The sequence below is a fragment of the Gossypium hirsutum genome, chromosome D05, assembly GCF_007990345.1.
Source record: "Gossypium hirsutum isolate 1008001.06 chromosome D05, Gossypium_hirsutum_v2.1, whole genome shotgun sequence".
Classification (NCBI taxonomy): Eukaryota; Viridiplantae; Streptophyta; class Magnoliopsida; order Malvales; family Malvaceae; genus Gossypium; species Gossypium hirsutum.
This window is the reverse complement of record NC_053441.1, coordinates 7,578,137-7,596,984: the sequence shown is the minus strand read 5'-3', so window position 1 is coordinate 7,596,984 and position 18,848 is coordinate 7,578,137. Positions and strand designations below refer to the sequence as shown.

The 18,848-nt window shown below is 35.6% G+C and overlaps 4 protein-coding genes across 5 annotated transcripts; 2 read left to right on the top strand and 2 right to left on the bottom strand.

Moving 5' to 3' along the window:
* Positions 1 to 865: 865 nt before the first annotated feature.
* On the top strand, positions 866 to 6,062 carry LOC107906590 (uncharacterized). 2 transcript variants are annotated; one of them, XM_016833628.2, is made up of 3 exons: positions 866 to 1,531; positions 2,784 to 5,373; positions 5,473 to 6,062. In XM_016833628.2, exons 2-3 carry the CDS (start codon positions 2,926 to 2,928, stop codon positions 5,767 to 5,769), a joined length of 2,745 nt encoding a protein of 914 aa, XP_016689117.2. In that variant the 5' UTR covers positions 866 to 1,531; positions 2,784 to 2,925; the 3' UTR covers positions 5,770 to 6,062. The 2 variants fall into 2 exon arrangements, with proteins under 2 accessions (XP_016689117.2, XP_040949406.1); XM_041093472.1 differs by lacking the exon at positions 866 to 1,531 and adding an exon at positions 1,921 to 2,002.
* Positions 6,063 to 9,316: 3,254 nt separating this feature from the next.
* LOC107906591 (serine/threonine-protein kinase BSK5) lies at positions 9,317 to 12,877 on the top strand. The gene is made up of 10 exons (XM_016833629.2): positions 9,317 to 9,721; positions 9,839 to 10,047; positions 10,156 to 10,291; positions 10,516 to 10,649; positions 10,760 to 10,865; positions 11,005 to 11,090; positions 11,235 to 11,423; positions 11,674 to 11,838; positions 12,174 to 12,287; positions 12,400 to 12,877. Exons 1-10 carry the CDS (start codon positions 9,640 to 9,642, stop codon positions 12,640 to 12,642), a joined length of 1,464 nt encoding a protein of 487 aa, XP_016689118.2. The 5' UTR covers positions 9,317 to 9,639; the 3' UTR covers positions 12,643 to 12,877.
* Positions 12,878 to 13,782: 905 nt separating this feature from the next.
* Positions 13,783 to 15,779, bottom strand: LOC107906592 (mitochondrial import inner membrane translocase subunit TIM10). Its single transcript, XM_016833630.2, has 6 exons — positions 15,412 to 15,779; positions 15,270 to 15,318; positions 14,875 to 14,927; positions 14,534 to 14,572; positions 14,337 to 14,406; positions 13,783 to 14,032 (listed from the first exon to the last, which is right to left on the bottom strand). The coding sequence occupies exons 2-6, from the start codon at positions 15,309 to 15,311 to the stop codon at positions 13,979 to 13,981; spliced, it is 258 nt and encodes an 85-aa protein (XP_016689119.2). The 5' UTR covers positions 15,312 to 15,318; positions 15,412 to 15,779; the 3' UTR covers positions 13,783 to 13,978.
* A 795-nt stretch (positions 15,780 to 16,574) lies between these two features.
* On the bottom strand, positions 16,575 to 18,568 carry LOC107906593 (tubulin beta-2 chain-like). The gene is made up of 3 exons (NM_001326979.1): positions 18,115 to 18,568; positions 17,758 to 18,027; positions 16,575 to 17,469 (listed from the first exon to the last, which is right to left on the bottom strand). Exons 1-3 carry the CDS (start codon positions 18,506 to 18,508, stop codon positions 16,793 to 16,795), a joined length of 1,341 nt encoding a protein of 446 aa, NP_001313908.1. The 5' UTR covers positions 18,509 to 18,568; the 3' UTR covers positions 16,575 to 16,792.
* Between the last annotated feature and the right edge of the window lie 280 nt (positions 18,569 to 18,848).

Sequence of the window (18,848 nt, the reverse complement as noted above, 5' to 3'; positions counted from 1 at the left end):
GGATCAAAAGCATGGCATCTTTTTCTTTCTTGTAGATAATCATAGTATGGCATGAATAAAGTGAATGATATTTGCATGTTTCAAATTATAATTAACATTCATAGTGAGTATTGGGGCTTCATTTACAGGGAATCCCATGCAATATTTCTAAAAAGGAACTCCCACTTTTTTTCGCGCTTTAAAATGTTTCAATGACTTCAAAACCTATTTATTTTGTTTCTTTCTAAAATTTTAAACTCATATTGTTGCCTTATTTATTCAAACTAATTACTTTTATATTCACTTTAATTAAATTAGAATTTATTATCAAGTCTTCTATTAATATTTGTTTACATTTCTTTATCCAAATCCAAAAGACAAGTGGGAAGGAAGACAATCAGAATCATGAAGAAATCACAGTATCTTGAATAAAATAAACGATTTTTTATTTTTTAAATATAATACAATTATTATGAAGTTATTTTTTAAAATCTAGGGTTAAGGGGTTTAAACTTGACAACTCTTCTCTTATTGGGGCTCAAAATTTTTTTTGTTCTTGAATTTAACAAATGTTCTCATATTAAGATATGACTTTCTTTTATCCATGTTAGTCCTTGAAAATCTTGAAATTTAAGCTCTAATATGAGAATAATTATCAAATTCAGTGTCTTATTTGTATAAAATAAATTTAAACCTCTAAATTATCAAGTTTAAGTCTTAAATAGTGATTTAGCCCTAAAGTTTATTTATAGTAATATTTATTATTTTTAAAATAAATGAGGTTTTTTGATCAAATTATCAATTAAACTATTGTTGGATTTGTTTGACTTACGATAATAATTCAGTAAAAAAGTTAAATAATAATATAGATTTTTATATTGTGCACCAAAAAGATGAAATATTTTTATATAATACACTCTGTAAAGTAAGGACAACCGTACATGACCTTCTCCACCCCCGGTCTTTCTGGTCTGATCAGCTGAATTGACAATTGTTCCTAAAATCTTTTATTTCTACCGTCCGATCAAATAAAGAGGACTTAACTTTCCATAAACCCTAATACAAACAATTCCCTCCCCTAACTCTCTGCCCTCTCACTTTGACTCAATCACTTCATGCAGAACAAAAACCGAAAACAACAAAAGGAAAAGGAGAAATAAATAAATAAATAAATGAGCTCCAGCAATTAAATAAAAAAAACAATTAAAAAATTTCTATCATTTTAGCTTTCGTTCATACTTCATAGGGCCTTTCTCTTTCCCTCTCTTGGCTGCGACTTTGAGCTTTTTGTTACCTGAAAAGCTAAAAAGGAATTGGGATTTGTTGCTTTAAAGCTCTTTTTTTTAACGAGGAGATTCGTCATTGCTCTAAGCGTTTAATGATTTTATCTCTCTCTCTTTTTCACCTCTGATCCTCTGTTATTTCGTTAGTTTTCTTCGTATTTCACTGTTCAATGTGCTGCCGAACGAGGTTCTCCTTCTTCTTCCTCGAGGCCTTCACGTTTTCCGTTACTGACCGCCCGTTTCGTTCTGCATTTCCTGTTTTCAGACTGGTAAGTTTCTTCCTCTCACACTCACTCTGACTAGAAAGTTTTGAATGCTTGAAACTTCAACAAGGGTTTGTTTCTTTTTTTCTCCCTCTCACGTCTGCAATCTAATTTTTATAACACTGGAACTATGACGTGAATTGTACTTTTCCAAAAAAAGGAGAAGATTTTGTGTTTTAATAATTTGATGGAGTAAACGAGGCTTTTACTGTTTTGAAATTTGAAAAGAAAAATGATTGCGCCCGTTGTTTTGCTTAAGCTTAAGGCGATCTTGTCGTTTCCATTGAACTTAACCGGTTTTGAATTTTGATGATGACTCATCATATGTACATTATCCGAAGGATAGCTTTCATTATCTTTTGTTTTGTTTGTTCTTCTGGACCACTCACTCTCGATTTCTATACTAACTATCTATCAAGGTTCTCTGGTTTCGTTTTCAATCTCGTCTTACCCATATTCTATTAATTTTGTTAACTTGTGAGTTCTGAAAAAGTTTAGAATTTTCATTTCTTTTACTATTTTGGAAACTGTAAGCGGAAAATTTTCAATTGAGGTGTATTTTGCAGTAAACTTGTTACTTTGGAAGTGATTTGAGGCTTTTGAGCTGTGTTTATTGAGAATTAGTACTAACTAGATAATCTGGAAAATTCTGAAGAAAAAAGAATTCATGGCTTTTAAGTTTTAGTTAGGAATCATGGAATTTCGCAATCGATTTAACGCTGCTCCCGAGCATAGTTGAATTTCACTTAAAAATAGTAGTAAATTTTAGAACTACACTGCTTATTGCTTACTTTATAAAAGATATTACTTGTGAAGCAAGTTCATGATTTGATTGGTTCGTTGTTGCAATTTTTAATTTCGTAATGATAATGATTGGGATTGGGATGTTTCCCTTGCATCACCTTACGTATGGGGATTTGGTTGTCACCTCATGTGCACTTATATCAAAAGTATCGTCCTCTTTGAGCATTCGCAGACCCCTCAAGCCTTTGTCACATGAAGATGACCATCTCTAAGTTTGATACAATTGGGATTTTTGCTTAATGGGATATCTCACAACGTCACCATTGGTTAAGACTTAAATGAATCAATGCTTGCCGCTATAGGAATTGTGTTCTCTTGTTTGCTCCAATTGCCGAATCATAAGCTCTCACTTGTTTCGAGAACCTTATGCTACTATGCATGTGATACACTTGTTGTTTTCTGTTTCTGATATGATTGTAACATTGTTTTCCAATGCTTATTTTCATTTCCACAGGTGCCTGCATCAATGTGAAAGGAGTCAAAACTGTTCAGCTAAAAGGATCTGGAGTGATTAAGACCTATCCAACCTATGGAACGCCATTTAGAGCTCAAGTGAAATTTAAGAGATTTAATCCTTTGGAATTTCTGTGAAGACAATGTTGCCCCAAGCTAGCTATAGGGCCAACATGCAAGCCAGGTTTAAACCTGAAAAGCCTAATTTGTCATATGCTGATCTTCATCAAAAGATTGCTGACGGTGGAAAAGGGGTGTCAGTTGAATCTTCATTGAAGTACAAAAAACAAAATGCTGATATCAAGGCAAATGAAGAAGATGAGCTTGTGAAGTATATGTCAAAGCTACCAAGTTACCTGGAGAGAGGAGTTAAGCCCCAAGAAAAAGTTTTAAATGTTGGGGTCCTTGAGTGGGGGCGCCTTGAAAAATGGCAATGTAGCCATAAACAGATCTTACATAGAAGTAGTATCTCTTCCCCCAGCAGCAACACATCTTCCTCGTTTTCTACAGATGAATCATCAGCACTTTCCAGCATAGGTCATAGTTTATCTCCTGCCCGTCAAAGGTTACGACGGCCTTCACTGCAATCTCATCTGATGTCAGTCTCCGCAGAAGGCCATTTGCCATTTGACAAACCTACCAGGGAAACTACTGGAAAGTTTCAAGATCCCAAGGCTTCTGAGAGCAGCAGCTTCAATGCTCGGGGAAAGTTCCTGAGAGAAGATAAATCTTTTTGCAAGACTAATCCACGATTCAAGCTTGAAAAATGCATGAGAAGAGAAATGGTCCCAAAGATTGATTCAGCGGGTTCAACTGTGCCAAATGGGGTAAAAGATAATGTGGCATCATATGACAAGGTGAAAATGAAGAACCAAGTTGGTGAAGTTATGAAGAAAGCTGAGAAGTTACAAGAAGTTCTTCCAATTGGGGCTAAACTAGATGTTGCTGAAAAAGGAAACGCAGTTGTCTTCCTTTTGCCAAGAGATTTGCCCAAAACGAATCATTCAGGAGCAGGCAATCTTTCTAATTTAGCAATGAATTCAAGTAAAAAAGGAGCAGAACCTAGTCAGAGGACATTCCTCGAAACATCTAAAGAGGTCCATCATGCAGCAGTCAGCTCCAATTTCCATCTTTCAGGCCTATTGCCTTGTGAGCTTGATGGCAGTAGACATTCCCAGATTAAAGTGACAGGTTTAGATGCAAATGGTAACAACGTAATATCAGAAAGATCTCGTTCTGTGCCTCGTGCAACAAGGATTGAAAGTAATTCTTCCAGAAGCAGAAATCTAGAGGAGAGAAAGCCAAATGCAACGTTGGTAAAGACTTCTGCAAATAAGGCTTGCAGAGGATCAGACCCGAAAGGAAGCAAGGTTGCTTCTGAAAAAGTACGAAGCACTTCACCTTTCCGTCGTTTTAGCTTCAGCATGGGCAAGACAGGCAAAATTTCTGGGCCTAAAGAGGGTTCTTCTATACCTCAGGCAGGCTTAACTTGTAGTTCTGGAAAATCTGATTTACAGAATCCTGTTTCTTCTGGTGTTGATACTTCTTGTAGTGACAAGCTCAATGCTAAAAGCAGAGCCAGGTCCAGCCCTTTGAGAAGACTATTAGACCCAATTCTGAAACCGAAGGCAGTTAACTGTCGCAATTTTACCAACCAATTACAGGACTCAATATTAGCAGAAAGCGCTTGTAAATCATCAGAACAGCTAAGACATTCAGCCTTGTCCATGCAGTCGGCCAAAGTGAAATCAGACACAGCCAGCCATTGCGCAAACAATGCAAATGATTCGGCGCAAAGCAAAAAGAATGAATCTTCACCAGTTCAAGCTCTTCTCAGAGTTCAAGTTAAGAATGGGTTGCCTTTGTTCACATTTGCTGTGGATAATGAGAGTAACATTCTTGCAGCTACAGTGAAGATGCTGAGTGCCTCAGGGAAGGGTGATTATGGGTGCATTTACACATTCTTTGCCATTCAAGAAATCAGGAAAAAGAATGGACGGTGGATAAATCAGGGCAAAGGCAAAGGTCAGGATTATGTCCCAAATGTTGTTGCCCAGATGAAGGTCTCTGGTTCAGAGTTTTCTCATTTGTCCAGGCCATATGTGGATCAGTTTAGCATCAGAGAATTTGTTCTTCTTACCTTGGATGTAGGACAGGAAAATCCACAAGCATCAGATTTCCAGCCAAACGAAGAGCAGGCAGCTATTGTTGTCAAGATCCCAAAAAGGAACAAAAGAAGCTCAATCAGAGATGGGTATCTGATTGATAAGCGTAATAACTTGCATGAGGCTCCATTGAAAGAGTGTCTGCCAGAGGCGAAACCTGATTTTGATTCTGGGAAAAAGTGTCCATTTATGGGCAGTGAAGACATTAGTCCTACGGTCATACTTCCAAGTGGTGTACACAGCCTGCCAAATAAAGGAGAACCTTCATCACTGATCCAACGATGGAAATCAGGTGGAGCATGTGACTGTGGTGGTTGGGATTTAGGTTGCAAACTTCGGATTCTTTCTAATAAGAGCCAATTCAGCCAGTGGTCTGGTTCGTTGAAAGGTTCTCCAGTCTCTAATCAGTTTGAACTTTTCTTTCAGGTATGATCATAGATCTTGTGTCAAGTAAACTAAAATAGACACTGTATTTTATTGAAAATGTCAGCTGACTTCTCTTTATGTTCTAATAATAACTAACAGGGAGGAGAGCAAGACAAGAAGCCGTTTTTCAGCTTGGCCCCTTTCAGAGATGGGATCTATTCAGTTGAGTTCAATTCTTCTCTTTCACATATGCAAGCATTCTCCATTTGTATAGCAGTCTGGGATAGTAGGAAACACTGTGAGCTTTCAGAATCAGAACCATTTACGTCTTCTCAAGAAAGAACTTTGGGGGAAACCATATTAAATGAGAGAATAAATGCCCCTAATCCTCTGCAAGGTGAGACTGCTGCTAGATATGTGCAATATCCTCCCGTTTCCCCAGTTGGAAGGGTCTAATTTCACACTACCAATGATATGATGTAATTAAGTGAAAGATATAATTATATATAATTTCTGGTTTGTTGGTTGGGTAATGCTCAGCGAGATCTCCATCACCTGTAAGGTTAAGTGTCGCCCAATGGAGAATAAGAAATGATGAGCAAGGCTTGCTTGTAATAGTTGGGACCCCCTGCGAGCTTTGGATATTAGTAGTTTGATATTACTTATTTAACAGAAGCAATATCAGCTGTAGTATGAGCAAAGTATTTTGATGAATGTAAGTGTGCATATAAAATCAAGTGATTATTATATCTGCTTTTCTCCTAACCCTTGAACTTCAACATGCTTCGATAGTACTTATGGTGCATTTATCAGTAGATGTCTCAAGAATCAAACTCTAGGACAAGGTAAGTTCTCCATTTATAGAACTGCTATTGAAAAAACCCTTTTTATGTTTCTGGGCTATTCTAGTGGAGCTGTTGTTTTCTTGTGGTCTTGTACAATAATAGTTTGGTCGAGGGAAAATGAAAAGGAAAGACACAGAAATTAATTAAATGATAATTACTCTTTTTCAAGGCCAATTTCTTTAACTCTTACCCAACGATGTAAATTAGTGAAAAATATATAAAAATAAAAAATCATGGCCACTTGAAATAAGGAAGGCAAGAACCAGAACTTTTTATTTATTTTTTCTTTAAATTTCTGTTCTAAACCAGAAATTACTTAATGGGTAATTCTTTGGCGATTAAAATTTCAGCAACAACTTGTCAGGCTTCGTAGCATAAGCAAAAATTGGTTAAGGTTTATCAGAAAAGTTTCAATTAGGTACACTGATAAAATATCAAATCGTCAGCACAAGCTGAATATAGCTTTAATGTAACATATTTAAAACACCAAAAACAACATATTCTCGTCTCTTTTATCAATTACTGAATTGAAATTGATTCAGGTTTTCTCAATTATGATTTGCGCTCTTAGTTATTTCAAATTCGATCAAAGAATTGAGTATACATCAATGAACCAGATTATTGTAATTGGTGGTAAAGTAGTGTATACCTGCGTACTTACAGAGGAAAAGCAGAAACCACTTATATCCCCCCATCAGATTATCATGTTCGAAGATGAATCCAGAGAATCGATAATAAATTGAATAAAGCTGGAAAATTTTAGGGGCCATGGTACTTTGAAGGCCAAATTCAGGGCTTTAAAACTTTTTGAGCACAGTGACAAGATTAGGGTGCATGTGAGATGGGTTTCTTTTTTGGCAAATAGGAAGCTGGCATGTACCAATGATTCAATCGAACAATGCTTCTTTGTCTGATGTCCCACCATTGCCACCACCACCCTTTACTTTTACAATTACATTATTATTAGTTGTTTTCTAAAAGAAGAAGTTTGTATATTCATTTTCTGTAAGGATATGAAATTGGAGACAACACTTGTTATATCACATGCTTTTCTTAGTACCTCTCACCATCAAAGCTACTGTTTCCCTTCCTTTTTTGATCCAATCTTGGTTGCTGCTAAGATATCTGATTTGCTTCCCCTGCCATTGTTAAAAAGTTTTATTTTCCCTTAAGAGATAGTTGCAGTTTGCATGCACTTTTCTCTCTGAAATTGTGTTTTTAGTCCAAGTGCAGCCTAAAAAGCCTGTGCTAAAGCTGTTTGCACCAAGTTCACAACATTTTACACTGTAGCTTTAGCCCTTAGCAATCACCCAGCAGAGATTACTTACCTTAAAATATTTCATATAAAAAATAAAATCTCGGGTTTAATCCAATTGGTTTTTATATTTAAGACCTGCTCTTGTTTTTGTTTTCTCATTTTCATGTTGGTTCTTTTGATGACTCATGTTTTGCATAAAGCACATAAATGGCTGAGAGATGAAGACATGTTCCACTGTTGAACATGTTTTTGAAGTGGTCCTAGCCTATAAATAAAACATAAGTTTCCTTTCGTTTTAAAAAAATTAAGGTTGAAGATTACAGCATCAAAGGTTAAAAGGGAGCACAGCTCTCATGCTTCCCAACTCCAAGAAAAACCACCATGTTTAACACTGTTGGTAAGTTGCCAAACAAATCCTGAGGGAGGATCTTTTGTGTCTGTGATGAAATTTTAGCAGAACAAAAAGAGATCAACTTATTTTTAATATTTTAGGTTCTGCCCATTGCCAAGCTACCTTTGCTCGCTGCCCCATGTGGGCTTTTCTTTCTTATATAATGGTTTCTACTTTTGTATATCTGTTGGACTACAATCTTTCTTTCTTTGGTTTTTAACCAAGATATAGATATTTCTTTAAAGAAGTAAATGAGTGACTTCATTTTCGTTTATAAACGAGATCAAACTCTTAACCAGATAAGAAAATGAAATCAATTTTCATATTTGCTTGCTCAAAATGTTTTAATATTAAATTAGAGAGTTAGTAATGAATATTTCATTTATAGAGTAAGATTCAAAGGTTTAGGTACAGAAATAAACAACTTGGGTTGAAAGTATATTTGTTATGAAAACAAGTTGCAGAGTGTGGTCATTAATAGACATTTGGGGCTCCGTTTTTCCTTTAAAAGTTGCTTTTAATATTTTAAACATAATCTCCAAAAAGGAAAAAAAGGTTTACCTGAATTCCTTGAGCTCATTTGATGTTATTATTATATCTAATCTCGTAATTAAACATGGAAAAGCACACACAATTTCTAGACTCCATACTTTTATAGCAAGGACTCACTCTTCCATATTCTAGATTATATAATTGGCCCCCAGCTATGCCCATTATTCTATTCATTTCTGCTTCAATTTCAAGCCCTTACTTATATCACTCATCATTTCATTTTTCTACTCATCACTTTAAAATGTCCAACACACACACACAAACATAATGGCATTAGTTTAGTAGATTAAAATTGCATAACCTATAAATAGTAGTATAATAAAGCGCACTTGAACTTATGTATGCTTATATTAACGACAATATTCATACCAATTTTTTTAATAATAAATTAAGATTTGGATTCCATATGAATGTTTAATAAACAAATAATAATTATATAGTAGAAAATAGAAGTGGAAAAAATGGCATAAATGATGAGGGGGACCAACAAACCATATCTAATGTTTGATATCAACATCATAAAAGGCGAAGGAATTTCCAGCTTTTAATCCGACCTTCTATTTTCCTAAAATGATTTAACACCTGTAATTATCACAAATTAATTGTTATTTAAAAAGAAATATCTGTTGGATTTTCTGAAAAGGACATAGCTTTCTTAAAACCACCTCATCAATAAACTACTTTATTTAGTGAAATTAAATGTTGATAAACTCTCTTATTATTATTATTATTACAGAGATTTATCTAAAACATAAATAAATGTTTGTTTTTATTTTTTTAATTCTCTTCTTTGACTTTGACTCCCCTAATTACTCTACTCTCACTCACTCTCCCCTTCACATAGTTTTTCCAAACACAGTCTCACAGTTATCAATTTCATTGGAGCGTGTATCCACGCGATAAACAAGGACTGGGTTTAGAATTAAGGGGGAAAAAAGGAATTTTTTTACTTGAAAACGAAAAAATAAGAAATGTAAAATGTAAGGAAACGAGAGAATGATGAGGTGGTGAAAAAGGAAAAAAAATGTGAAAGCGAAGAAGAAACCTTGGATCCAAAAAGTTAAAAGCTTTTTTTAATTTCTTTTTTAAAAAATTGTTTTCTCTTACTTTCTCGCTTCCCAAACACAACTATTCCTCTCCCCTGTTTACTACTAGACTAGTAGTAGCATTCTTCTACCTGTCCTTCACTCAAATTCCGTCTCGCTCAAAGCAAAGAAAGGCGAAAAGAAGCAACTTTTTTTTTTTTTGAGAGTTAGGTTGAAAATTTGAAGTTTAAGCCAATGGGAGCTCGTTGCTCCAAACTTTCACTTTGCTGGTGGCCGTCAAATCTCAAGTCAAACCTCAACGACTCCTCCGATCTCGGTTAGTTAGTTGACTAGTTTCATCACTTTCTCAGGAAATTTTTACACTGTACAAAATTTTCCTTGCCTCTTCTTTTTTACATAAATGTTAAAATCTTATTTGATTTCGTTACATCAGAGAATGGGGAGGAAGCGTTACCTGGATTCAGCGAGTACAGCTTGGACCAATTAAGAGCTGCCACAGCAGGTTTCTCTACGGACAACATTGTATCGGAGCATGGAGAAAAAGCTCCCAATGTAGTTTACCGAGGGACCCTCGACGAGGATCGCTTGATTGCTGTTAAACGCTTCAACAGATCGGCTTGGCCTGATCCTCGACAGTTCCTCGTATATATATACATTGACTTGTCCTTCACTGCAATTTATTTTTATTTTTGGTTGATTTGAGATTATTGAGTTTTTCTTTTCTCATTTTTTTTGGGGGGGGGGGTTTAGGAAGAAGCGAGAGCAGTTGGGCAGTTAAGAAGCGATCGGTTGGCCAATTTGATTGGTTGTTGCTGTGAAGGAGATGAGAGATTGTTAGTAGCTGAGTTTATGCCTAATGAGACTCTCTCTAAGCATCTTTTCCACTGTAATTTTCACTCTTGCCTTTAGCTTTCTTCCCCTATTCGTATTTCACACTATAGTTTATATGTACATATAATCTATAATCTATGGTTTGATTTTATTATAGTCTATCAAACCAGCATCAGTCTTATAGAATCTTCATTTCCTTCAATATATAGATTAAATACGCGGGTAATTGAAATCTTACTAATTATGCTATATGTTCTGTATTCTGTTGAAATGGTATAGGGGAAAATCAGCATATGAAATGGCCGATGAGGCTGAGAGTGGCACTATATCTAGCACAGGCACTTGAATATTGCAGTAATAGAGGGAGAGCGTTATACCATGACCTTAATGCTTATAGAATCTTGTTTGATCAGGTAATATCTTAATCTTTAGACCATCCATATTTGAACCTAGTATCATACTGCATACATTGGCTTTTAGATTCATGTTTTATTGCTTAAAGCGATGGGTTACTTCTTGATAGGATGGTAATCCCAGACTCTCTAGCTTTGGCCTTATGAAGAACAGCAGAGATGGAAAAAGTTATAGTACAAACTTGGCTTTCACCCCTCCAGAATACCTAAGGACAGGTAAAGTACCATGCTAATACATAAAGTCTACGGAACTCTCATACAGATTGCAATGCAACACTCTTTCTATAGTATGAAGTATATATACATATATTGATGTCTCTTTGGCCGAGCTAATATAGACACCTTAACATGGCAGGAAGGGTTATCCCGGAGAGTGTGGTTTACAGTTTTGGCACCCTTTTGCTTGATCTTCTCAGTGGCAAGCATATACCACCAAGCCATGTGAGTTCTCTTTTCTTCTCTTGTTTGAGATATTTTCTCACTGAAATTTAGTAAATTATTCAAATTGTAGGTATCTAAACTGCATCATAGCATGCCTTAGGAGATAATTTAAATGCTTAATGTTGGATTGTTATCATGTTGCAGGCACTGGACCTAATACGGGGAAAAAACTTTTTGATGCTGATGGACTCATGCCTGGAGGGTCAATTTTCAAATGATGATGGAACTGAGTTAGTGCGGTTAGCTTCACGCTGTTTGCAGTATGAACCTCGTGAGAGGCCAAATGTGAAGTCTCTTGTAACTGCTCTTACCCCACTTCAGAAAGAAACTGAGGTATACTCGCATTTTTCTCCACTATAGTGTCTATTTTCTTATCTTCAACTGTTATTTTAGAAAGTCTATACAAAAAATATTAGTACGTTGTTAGTTATCTCTTCTAGATTTTGCCAAGAATTGAATTTCTGCGACTGATCAGAACATTGTAATTTTGTATGGAACTTACTAATAGCTTGAAATTTTTATTTAATTTCCTGAAACATTGAGCGCTGAATTGTTTCCTTTTTTACTTCCCCTTATTTAACAGGTACCATCACATGTTTTGATGGGCATTCCACATGGAATGGCATCTTCAAAGCAAACAATGGTACTAACACCTTTGGGAGAAGCCTGCTCAAGAATGGATCTTACTGCAATACATGAAATATTAGAGAAGATTGGATACAAAGATGATGAGGGGATTGCAAATGAGGTCAGCAATCTTTACATTTTATATTGATCCAAATCTTAAAATGAAAAAAAAAATTACATGTATAGATTCAAAAGAAGGCCTTAACGTTGCTTTGGTGGTCTAGAACAAAAGCTAGCTGATAGGTGCATTTTCAAGAAATACTAGCAAGTTAATTAGACATCAACCATATGAAAATCATGTTCCTAGTACATCTTCATTGTTCAAACCCTGCTATAAGAACAGAAATGCTTTGATTACTTCCCTACCACTGTCAACATCATCTCAGCAAAACTTGTGACGTGGATCATCTTTTGAAATTCTTTATGCTAACTGGTGTTGAATTTTGCTGCTTCTAGCTTTCTTTCCAAATGTGGACAGATCAAATACAGGAGACTCTGAATTCCAAAAAACGTGGAGATACTGCTTTCCGAGCAAAAGATTTTGGAACAGCCATTGAATGCTACACTCATGTAAGCCTTTTGTTTTGGCAATGCCCAGTCAAATTCCTCGGTACCTCAAGATAAGATTTCAACCCATAATAAGCTTAATGGTGGTTTAATTTAATTTGCCTTTTGTGTATAGGTCATTGATGGGGGCACGATGATATCACCAACCGTGTTTGCTAGACGCTGCTTATGCTACTTGATGAACAACATGGCACAAGAAGCACTTGGAGATGCTATGCAAGCACAGGTAATATCTCCAGAGTGGCCGACAGCATTTTATCTCCAAGCTGCCGCCCTGTTTAGCCTTGGGATGGACAACGATGCACAGGAAACCCTGAAAGATGGTACGAACTTGGAAGCCAAAAAACATAGAAACTGAAAGCTCATACCTTTTTTTTTTTTTTTTTTTGCCTTTTTAACTTCTAAATAGCTCATCTTGTATCTTCCTGTCATATTTCCCCCCACCCCTTCGGTCTATTGTTAATGTGATCTCAGCACCACAGTGATTGTAACGTTCATAGTCTGGTTTTGGTGTTTTGTTTTGTTGTCTTTTATTTCACGCATTCCCAACACTTTATTTTAAGACGATAACCACAACGAATGTTTCATTTTTCTCTTTTTGAGTTTGACTTCAAGGAAATGTGCCTCACCTCTCTCTCTAATTATTTCATTAAACATTAATTGAAGACCATTTTCATTAGCTGGGAAGTTTAGTGATACATGAACTTCACCAGTTAGGTATAATTCAATTCCACATAATAATTTTGAACACAATAGGAGCTTCATGAAATGTTTGAAAGATCAATTTAATCCTTCATATGTAAACTTCCCAATACTCGTATTTTGTGCTCATATCATGTCATTATTTTATTTTTTTATCTAAATTTTATACGTTTTATTTTGCTTTAGCCTCTATACTATGCATACATTGTGGCTCAATTTTTAATTTTTATATTTTTCAAAATTTAAAATTTTAACAAGTTTGAAATTTTATTAATAATGAAACAAATATATCATGTCTAATAACATGTTAGTTTGCCTTTTTAATGTATTATTTACAAAAGAAAAAAAGCTAATTAATTTAAAAGTTATTGTTTATATAATGATTGAAACTTTAAAATAAAAAAAAATTATATAGTTAAGAATGATCAAATTAAAAAATGTAGATTAAATTGTGAACTTTACGCTGAGCAAGCCAAATACAAAACTTAAAACAGTTTTAATTGCTACAATTTGGGTCTTGAATTTTTAATTTTTGAAAAATAGATAACTAAAAGTTACCAATTTATATGCTAAAATTGACCAAATTAAAATAAAGACAATCTACAATTTACGTATAATACAAAGACTAATAGCAAAATTTGACCTATTTCATTAAGTAATTGGTTATATGTATACACACATAACTAGTTAGTAGCTAAAAATATGTGCATATTTTCTATCAGCAGCTTCAATCCATATAAGATGAATTCAAATGGCAATTCCTCTTTAAAAAATTTAACCAGTAACCAAGAAGCTCTTCAACACCAAAATCCTTATTGTATAGTAGTAAGTAATACAAAACTGCTACAATTATCAGAACAAAATGTGATTTCATAACACATTAAAGACATGTTGTAAGCTTAATTTCAGTCTCCACATTCTCTGGCAACCAGCAAGACAAAGCCATGGCTTTTACATGTAAATCAGAATTGAGAATGGAGGATGGCAGCATCTTACATTGGAGGCCTACCTCCAGCACTCAGCATCTGCCCAATCATGCTATTCACCTACAAAATATCACAAAAGTTGTATGTAGAAGAATCAAATTTCAGCCATCATCTAAGAAAATATGATACAAAACAGAGCACATCTAAAAGAAACCGCTCATCACTATCAGAATCAAGACTCGACAGTGGAACGATTAAAAGCACTTTTTGCCGAGTATATTAGGCAAATGTTTGACTCAAACCAGTGGCACAATTAAATGCAGTACACAGCTTGTATAATACATATTGTGGTAATTATGAATAGAACAAGAACATGCAATTATATATAGTTGGTGGACATGGTTATAAGTTCAATAACATATACCTGCCAATACTTTGAAACACAGCGATCAATGCAACTATTTTCACCCATGTTTAGCTCAGACTCCTTGTACCTAAAGCAGAAAGAGATTATCGTTGACGCCATCCTCAATGAAAAAAGCAACTATATTTAACATGTGTACATCTCTTGGATAGTTTGACAAACAAAAATGAGAAAGGCTGCATTGGGGATTTTAGTACCTTTTGTCAACACACTTGTTGAAACATGTTTGTCCAAGCCTGAATAAAAATCATAAAACAAGTTGCACTCAGAAACTTGAGTATTGGCATTCAAAACTTGAAAGCAGTGGAGAAGATTTGTCACACTATCCATAACAAAGCCTATCGGGCCACAAGGGTCCTTTTTCAAATTCTCAGCTCTCAAATCTTCATTTATTGGAAGATATATTAATCATTCAAGGAGTTTCCCAGATGAAACATAATTTACGTTTGTTTCTGGCAGCAAATCTTGACATATCTTGTTTTAACTTATAGATGTACTATTAAACATATTCATTAACAATTGGGAATTCTCTCTTTACCTGTTGAAGAGTTCTACCCTATATTCCATCTCCGTTTCCGCCATGCCGAAGGCCTGCCAAGCGATTCAAACATGACCTTCAAACCACCCACATACATTGCAATAATGATGACAAATAAAAAATAAAAAACTAAATTAAATTACAATCTTTAATCAAAACCCAAAACGACATAAGTCCCAAAAACTATTTCCAATTAGTTAATAGAAACAGTGAAACGCCTTCATCCATCGAGACTAGAGATCCAGAGTTACTTAAGGAGTCCAAATGCAGCAAAACAGAAGGCCAAATTAACGAGTAGAAAAGATCAGGTTTTTCTTTCAATGCAAATCAGAGAGTTAAACCCAAAGCTAATACTCATGAACTAAACGGAAAAAAACAGTACAAAAATAGTTAACCTGCTCTTTGTCTATTCCAGCTGGGGTGGTGTTGGCAGCCATTAGAACCCTGAGCACCAAACAAGATCGATCAAAACCTAACAATAAAAATGAGGGGTAAACATTTAACCATGCTAGGAAAATGGGTTTTATAGAATCTGACTTGTATGATTTTCCTCTGATTGAAGAGAAGCCTGATTCTTGTTAGGGTTTAAAGATCCGCCGAAAACGAGAAATGGGAAAAGGAAACCGGTTCGGGATTCACTAGGTCCGTTAAATTGGATCTCAAATTAGGGTTTTAGAGGTAAGTCTAAGGTGTAGCTATGAATATAATTTCGAGTTAAAACTGAATAATAAAACGCCACGTCATTGCTTAATTTAAGTTAGGGGTAAATTTATAATTTCGTTTTATTTAGTGACAAAAATATTTTCTCCCTAGAATAAATTATTCTTTTAATTTAGAAAAACAAAATAACTTCACAAATAAATATGAGAACGATGTTAAAAGTAACATTTGGCATCAAGTTAAAAATAACAGAACAATTATCCTTTTAATTTACATTATATTCGGTCGTGTATATACCTGCTCTTGGTTGGGTACCCTGGCCCGGTCCAAAAGTTCACCCGAAAAGTGAAAAAGTTTAAATAAAAATATAGGTTTAAAAAATGAAATTTGATAAAAAAATAATACCTAATTTTTTAAACGGATATATAAAAAATAATATGGTTCAAGCCGAGTCTGAATTTTAATATTTTTTTCTGGATTGAGCTAGGACAATTTTAGAATGAGTTTAAAATTTTGTTGAACCCGATTAAGCCATGAGCACCTCTAGTCTACCATACTTTTCTCTTTACTGTTATTTATCTTGCTGTTTGTATGGATAAAAAAATCCGGTCTTTTGTGCTTAAATTTCTTACAAGCTGTTTGTGTTGGATGATTAGCCACCTAATCAAATCCATATTACCGATTCTAGGAGTGAACCGAAAAGAAAAGTTACAACCACTCGAAATAAATGAGCTAAGTTTGCTGATAGGCGGTCCAAGTTCTGACTTAGAGTCTAGTCAAATTCCAAAAAACAATGACGCCATTGATGACAGCGTAATAGCTTCGCCCAACAATGCTTTCTTATGCTCCTTCATTAAACAAGTTGCATCCAAGAAAATGATTGTTTAAACGATCGACATACAGATTTCGAGGGTTTCTTCATTAAACAACTTGTATCCGAGATTTGTAATGCTTGTTTAAAGCTATCAAAAAGCGAACTCCAGATTTCATAAACATTTAGTGCTTTACCAGAATTGCACACTAGATTTGCCTATAATATTTCATCATTCAGTTCATTTGCTTTCATAAAACTCAAGACAATATTTAGAAAGAAACTTCAAAGAAAGAAAAATACAAGTCTGCAAATATCCAGAAATGCAACAGCAGTTACAGCAAAAGTAAATGACTAATTCTTTCACATCCAAAACAGGAAAAAAAAGCACCAGCAACTGGGAGTTGAGATTTTGAATTGCCAAAATGGCAATAACTTTCCTTCTCCTTAGTCCTCATATTCGGGTTCCTCTTCTTCTTCTTCGTACTCTTCATCATCAGCTGTTGCATCTTGGTACTGCTGATACTCTGAGACCAGATCATTCATGTTGCTCTCAGCTTCAGTGAACTCCATCTCATCCATGCCTTCCCCTGTGTACCAATGCAAGAAGGCCTTCCTCTTAAACATAGCTGTGAACTGCTCACTCACACGCCTGAACATCTCCTGTATGGATGTTGAATTGCCAATAAATGTTGATGCCATCTTCAGCCCAGTGGGTGGGATGTCACAAACAGTCGATTTCACATTGTTCGGGATCCACTCAACAAAGTATGAGGAGTTCTTGTTCTGGACATTCAACATCTGCTCATCCACTTCCTTGGTGCTCATTTTACCACGGAACATAGCAGATGCAGTCAAGTATCGACCGTGACGAGGATCAGCAGCACACATCATGTTCTTTGCGTCCCACATTTGCTGGGTGAGCTCAGGTACTGTTAGAGCTCGGTACTGTTGAGACCCCCTAGAAGTGAGTGGAGCAAAACCCACCATGAAAAAGTGAAGACGAGGAAAGGGGATGAGATTCACGGCAAGTTTCCTGAGATCGGAGTTGAGCTGACCAGGGAATCGCAAGCAGCATGTAACTCCAGACATTGTTGCAGATATCAAATGGTTCAAATCACCAACTGTGAAAAGATCAAAACGAAAATAACAAAGATACGTGAGACATTCGGAAATCCCCAAAATGATCTTAGATCTAAACTAAATTGATTTTAGCATAAAAAAACAAGTTGATATAGCACAGAATAATCATATGCAAAATCTGAGCCAAGATGTTTCACAAAGATACTCCCAAATTACATTAAATAAAAAAGGGGAGGGTTAGTTGCCATATTACTAACATAGATCTAGTACATCAAACTCTAAGCGATAATCTTGGCAAAACAAAAAGCATAGATCAGGGTAAGGCTTACAGCTGGGAGTGGTTAGCTTAAGTGTGCGGAAACAGATGTCATACAAGGCCTCATTGTCCAGAACCATACACTCATCAGCATTTTCAACCAATTGGTGAACAGACAAAGTGGCATTGTAAGGCTCCACAACTGTATCAGAGACCTTAGGAGATGGGAAGACTGAGAAAGTCAGCATCATCCTATCTGGGTATTCCTCCCTTATCTTCGATATCAACAGTGTTCCCATTCCAGATCCAGTTCCTCCTCCCAGGGAATGACAAACCTGAAACCCTGAATAAACAGAAAGAAGAAACAATTATTCACTTCAAAACCAGTTAAAACGTAAAAGAAGAAGTTAAATCGCTCAGATCTGTTTACCTTGAAGGCAATCGCAGTTTTCAGCCTCTTTACGAACAACATCAAGTACGGAGTCGATTAACTCAGCACCTTCAGTGTAATGGCCCTTAGCCCAGTTGTTACCAGCACCAGACTGACCAAAAACGAAGTTATCTGGTCTAAAAATCTGACCGACGGGGCCAGATCTGATGCTGTCCATGGTTCCAGGTTCAAGATCCATGAGAACAGCACGAGGAACGAATCTACCACAACTGGCTTCATTGTAGTAGACATTGATTCGCTCAAGTTGAAGATCCAAGTCTCCTTGGTAACGCCCAGTTGCATCTATGCCATGCTCAGCACAAACAACTTCCCAGAACTTGGCTCCGATTTGGTTGCCGCATTGGCCACCTTGAATATGAAGGATCTCACGCATTTTCTTTGAAGAGGGAAAGGAGAAGCGGGAGTGAAGCACGGAGAGAGTGAGACACTGAAGATATGGCGGAAAAGGGTGAAATGAAAGGATTCTTAGGGATGTTTTTATTTATATCTCACAGAGATGAGATTGATGAGGGTTTTTATTTATTTTATTTTTTTCTATTTTTTTTAAAATTTCAATTACTATCTTTTTACTGTACAGCCTGCCTTCCTGATTGGTTAGTTGGTTAGGTTAAATTTTTTGTTTTGAAATTTGAATCAATGGTTACGAGGCAGTGGCTGACAACAGTTAACGGCTGGAATATAACAAAAAGAGGTAACGGCTAACTTAACCTAAA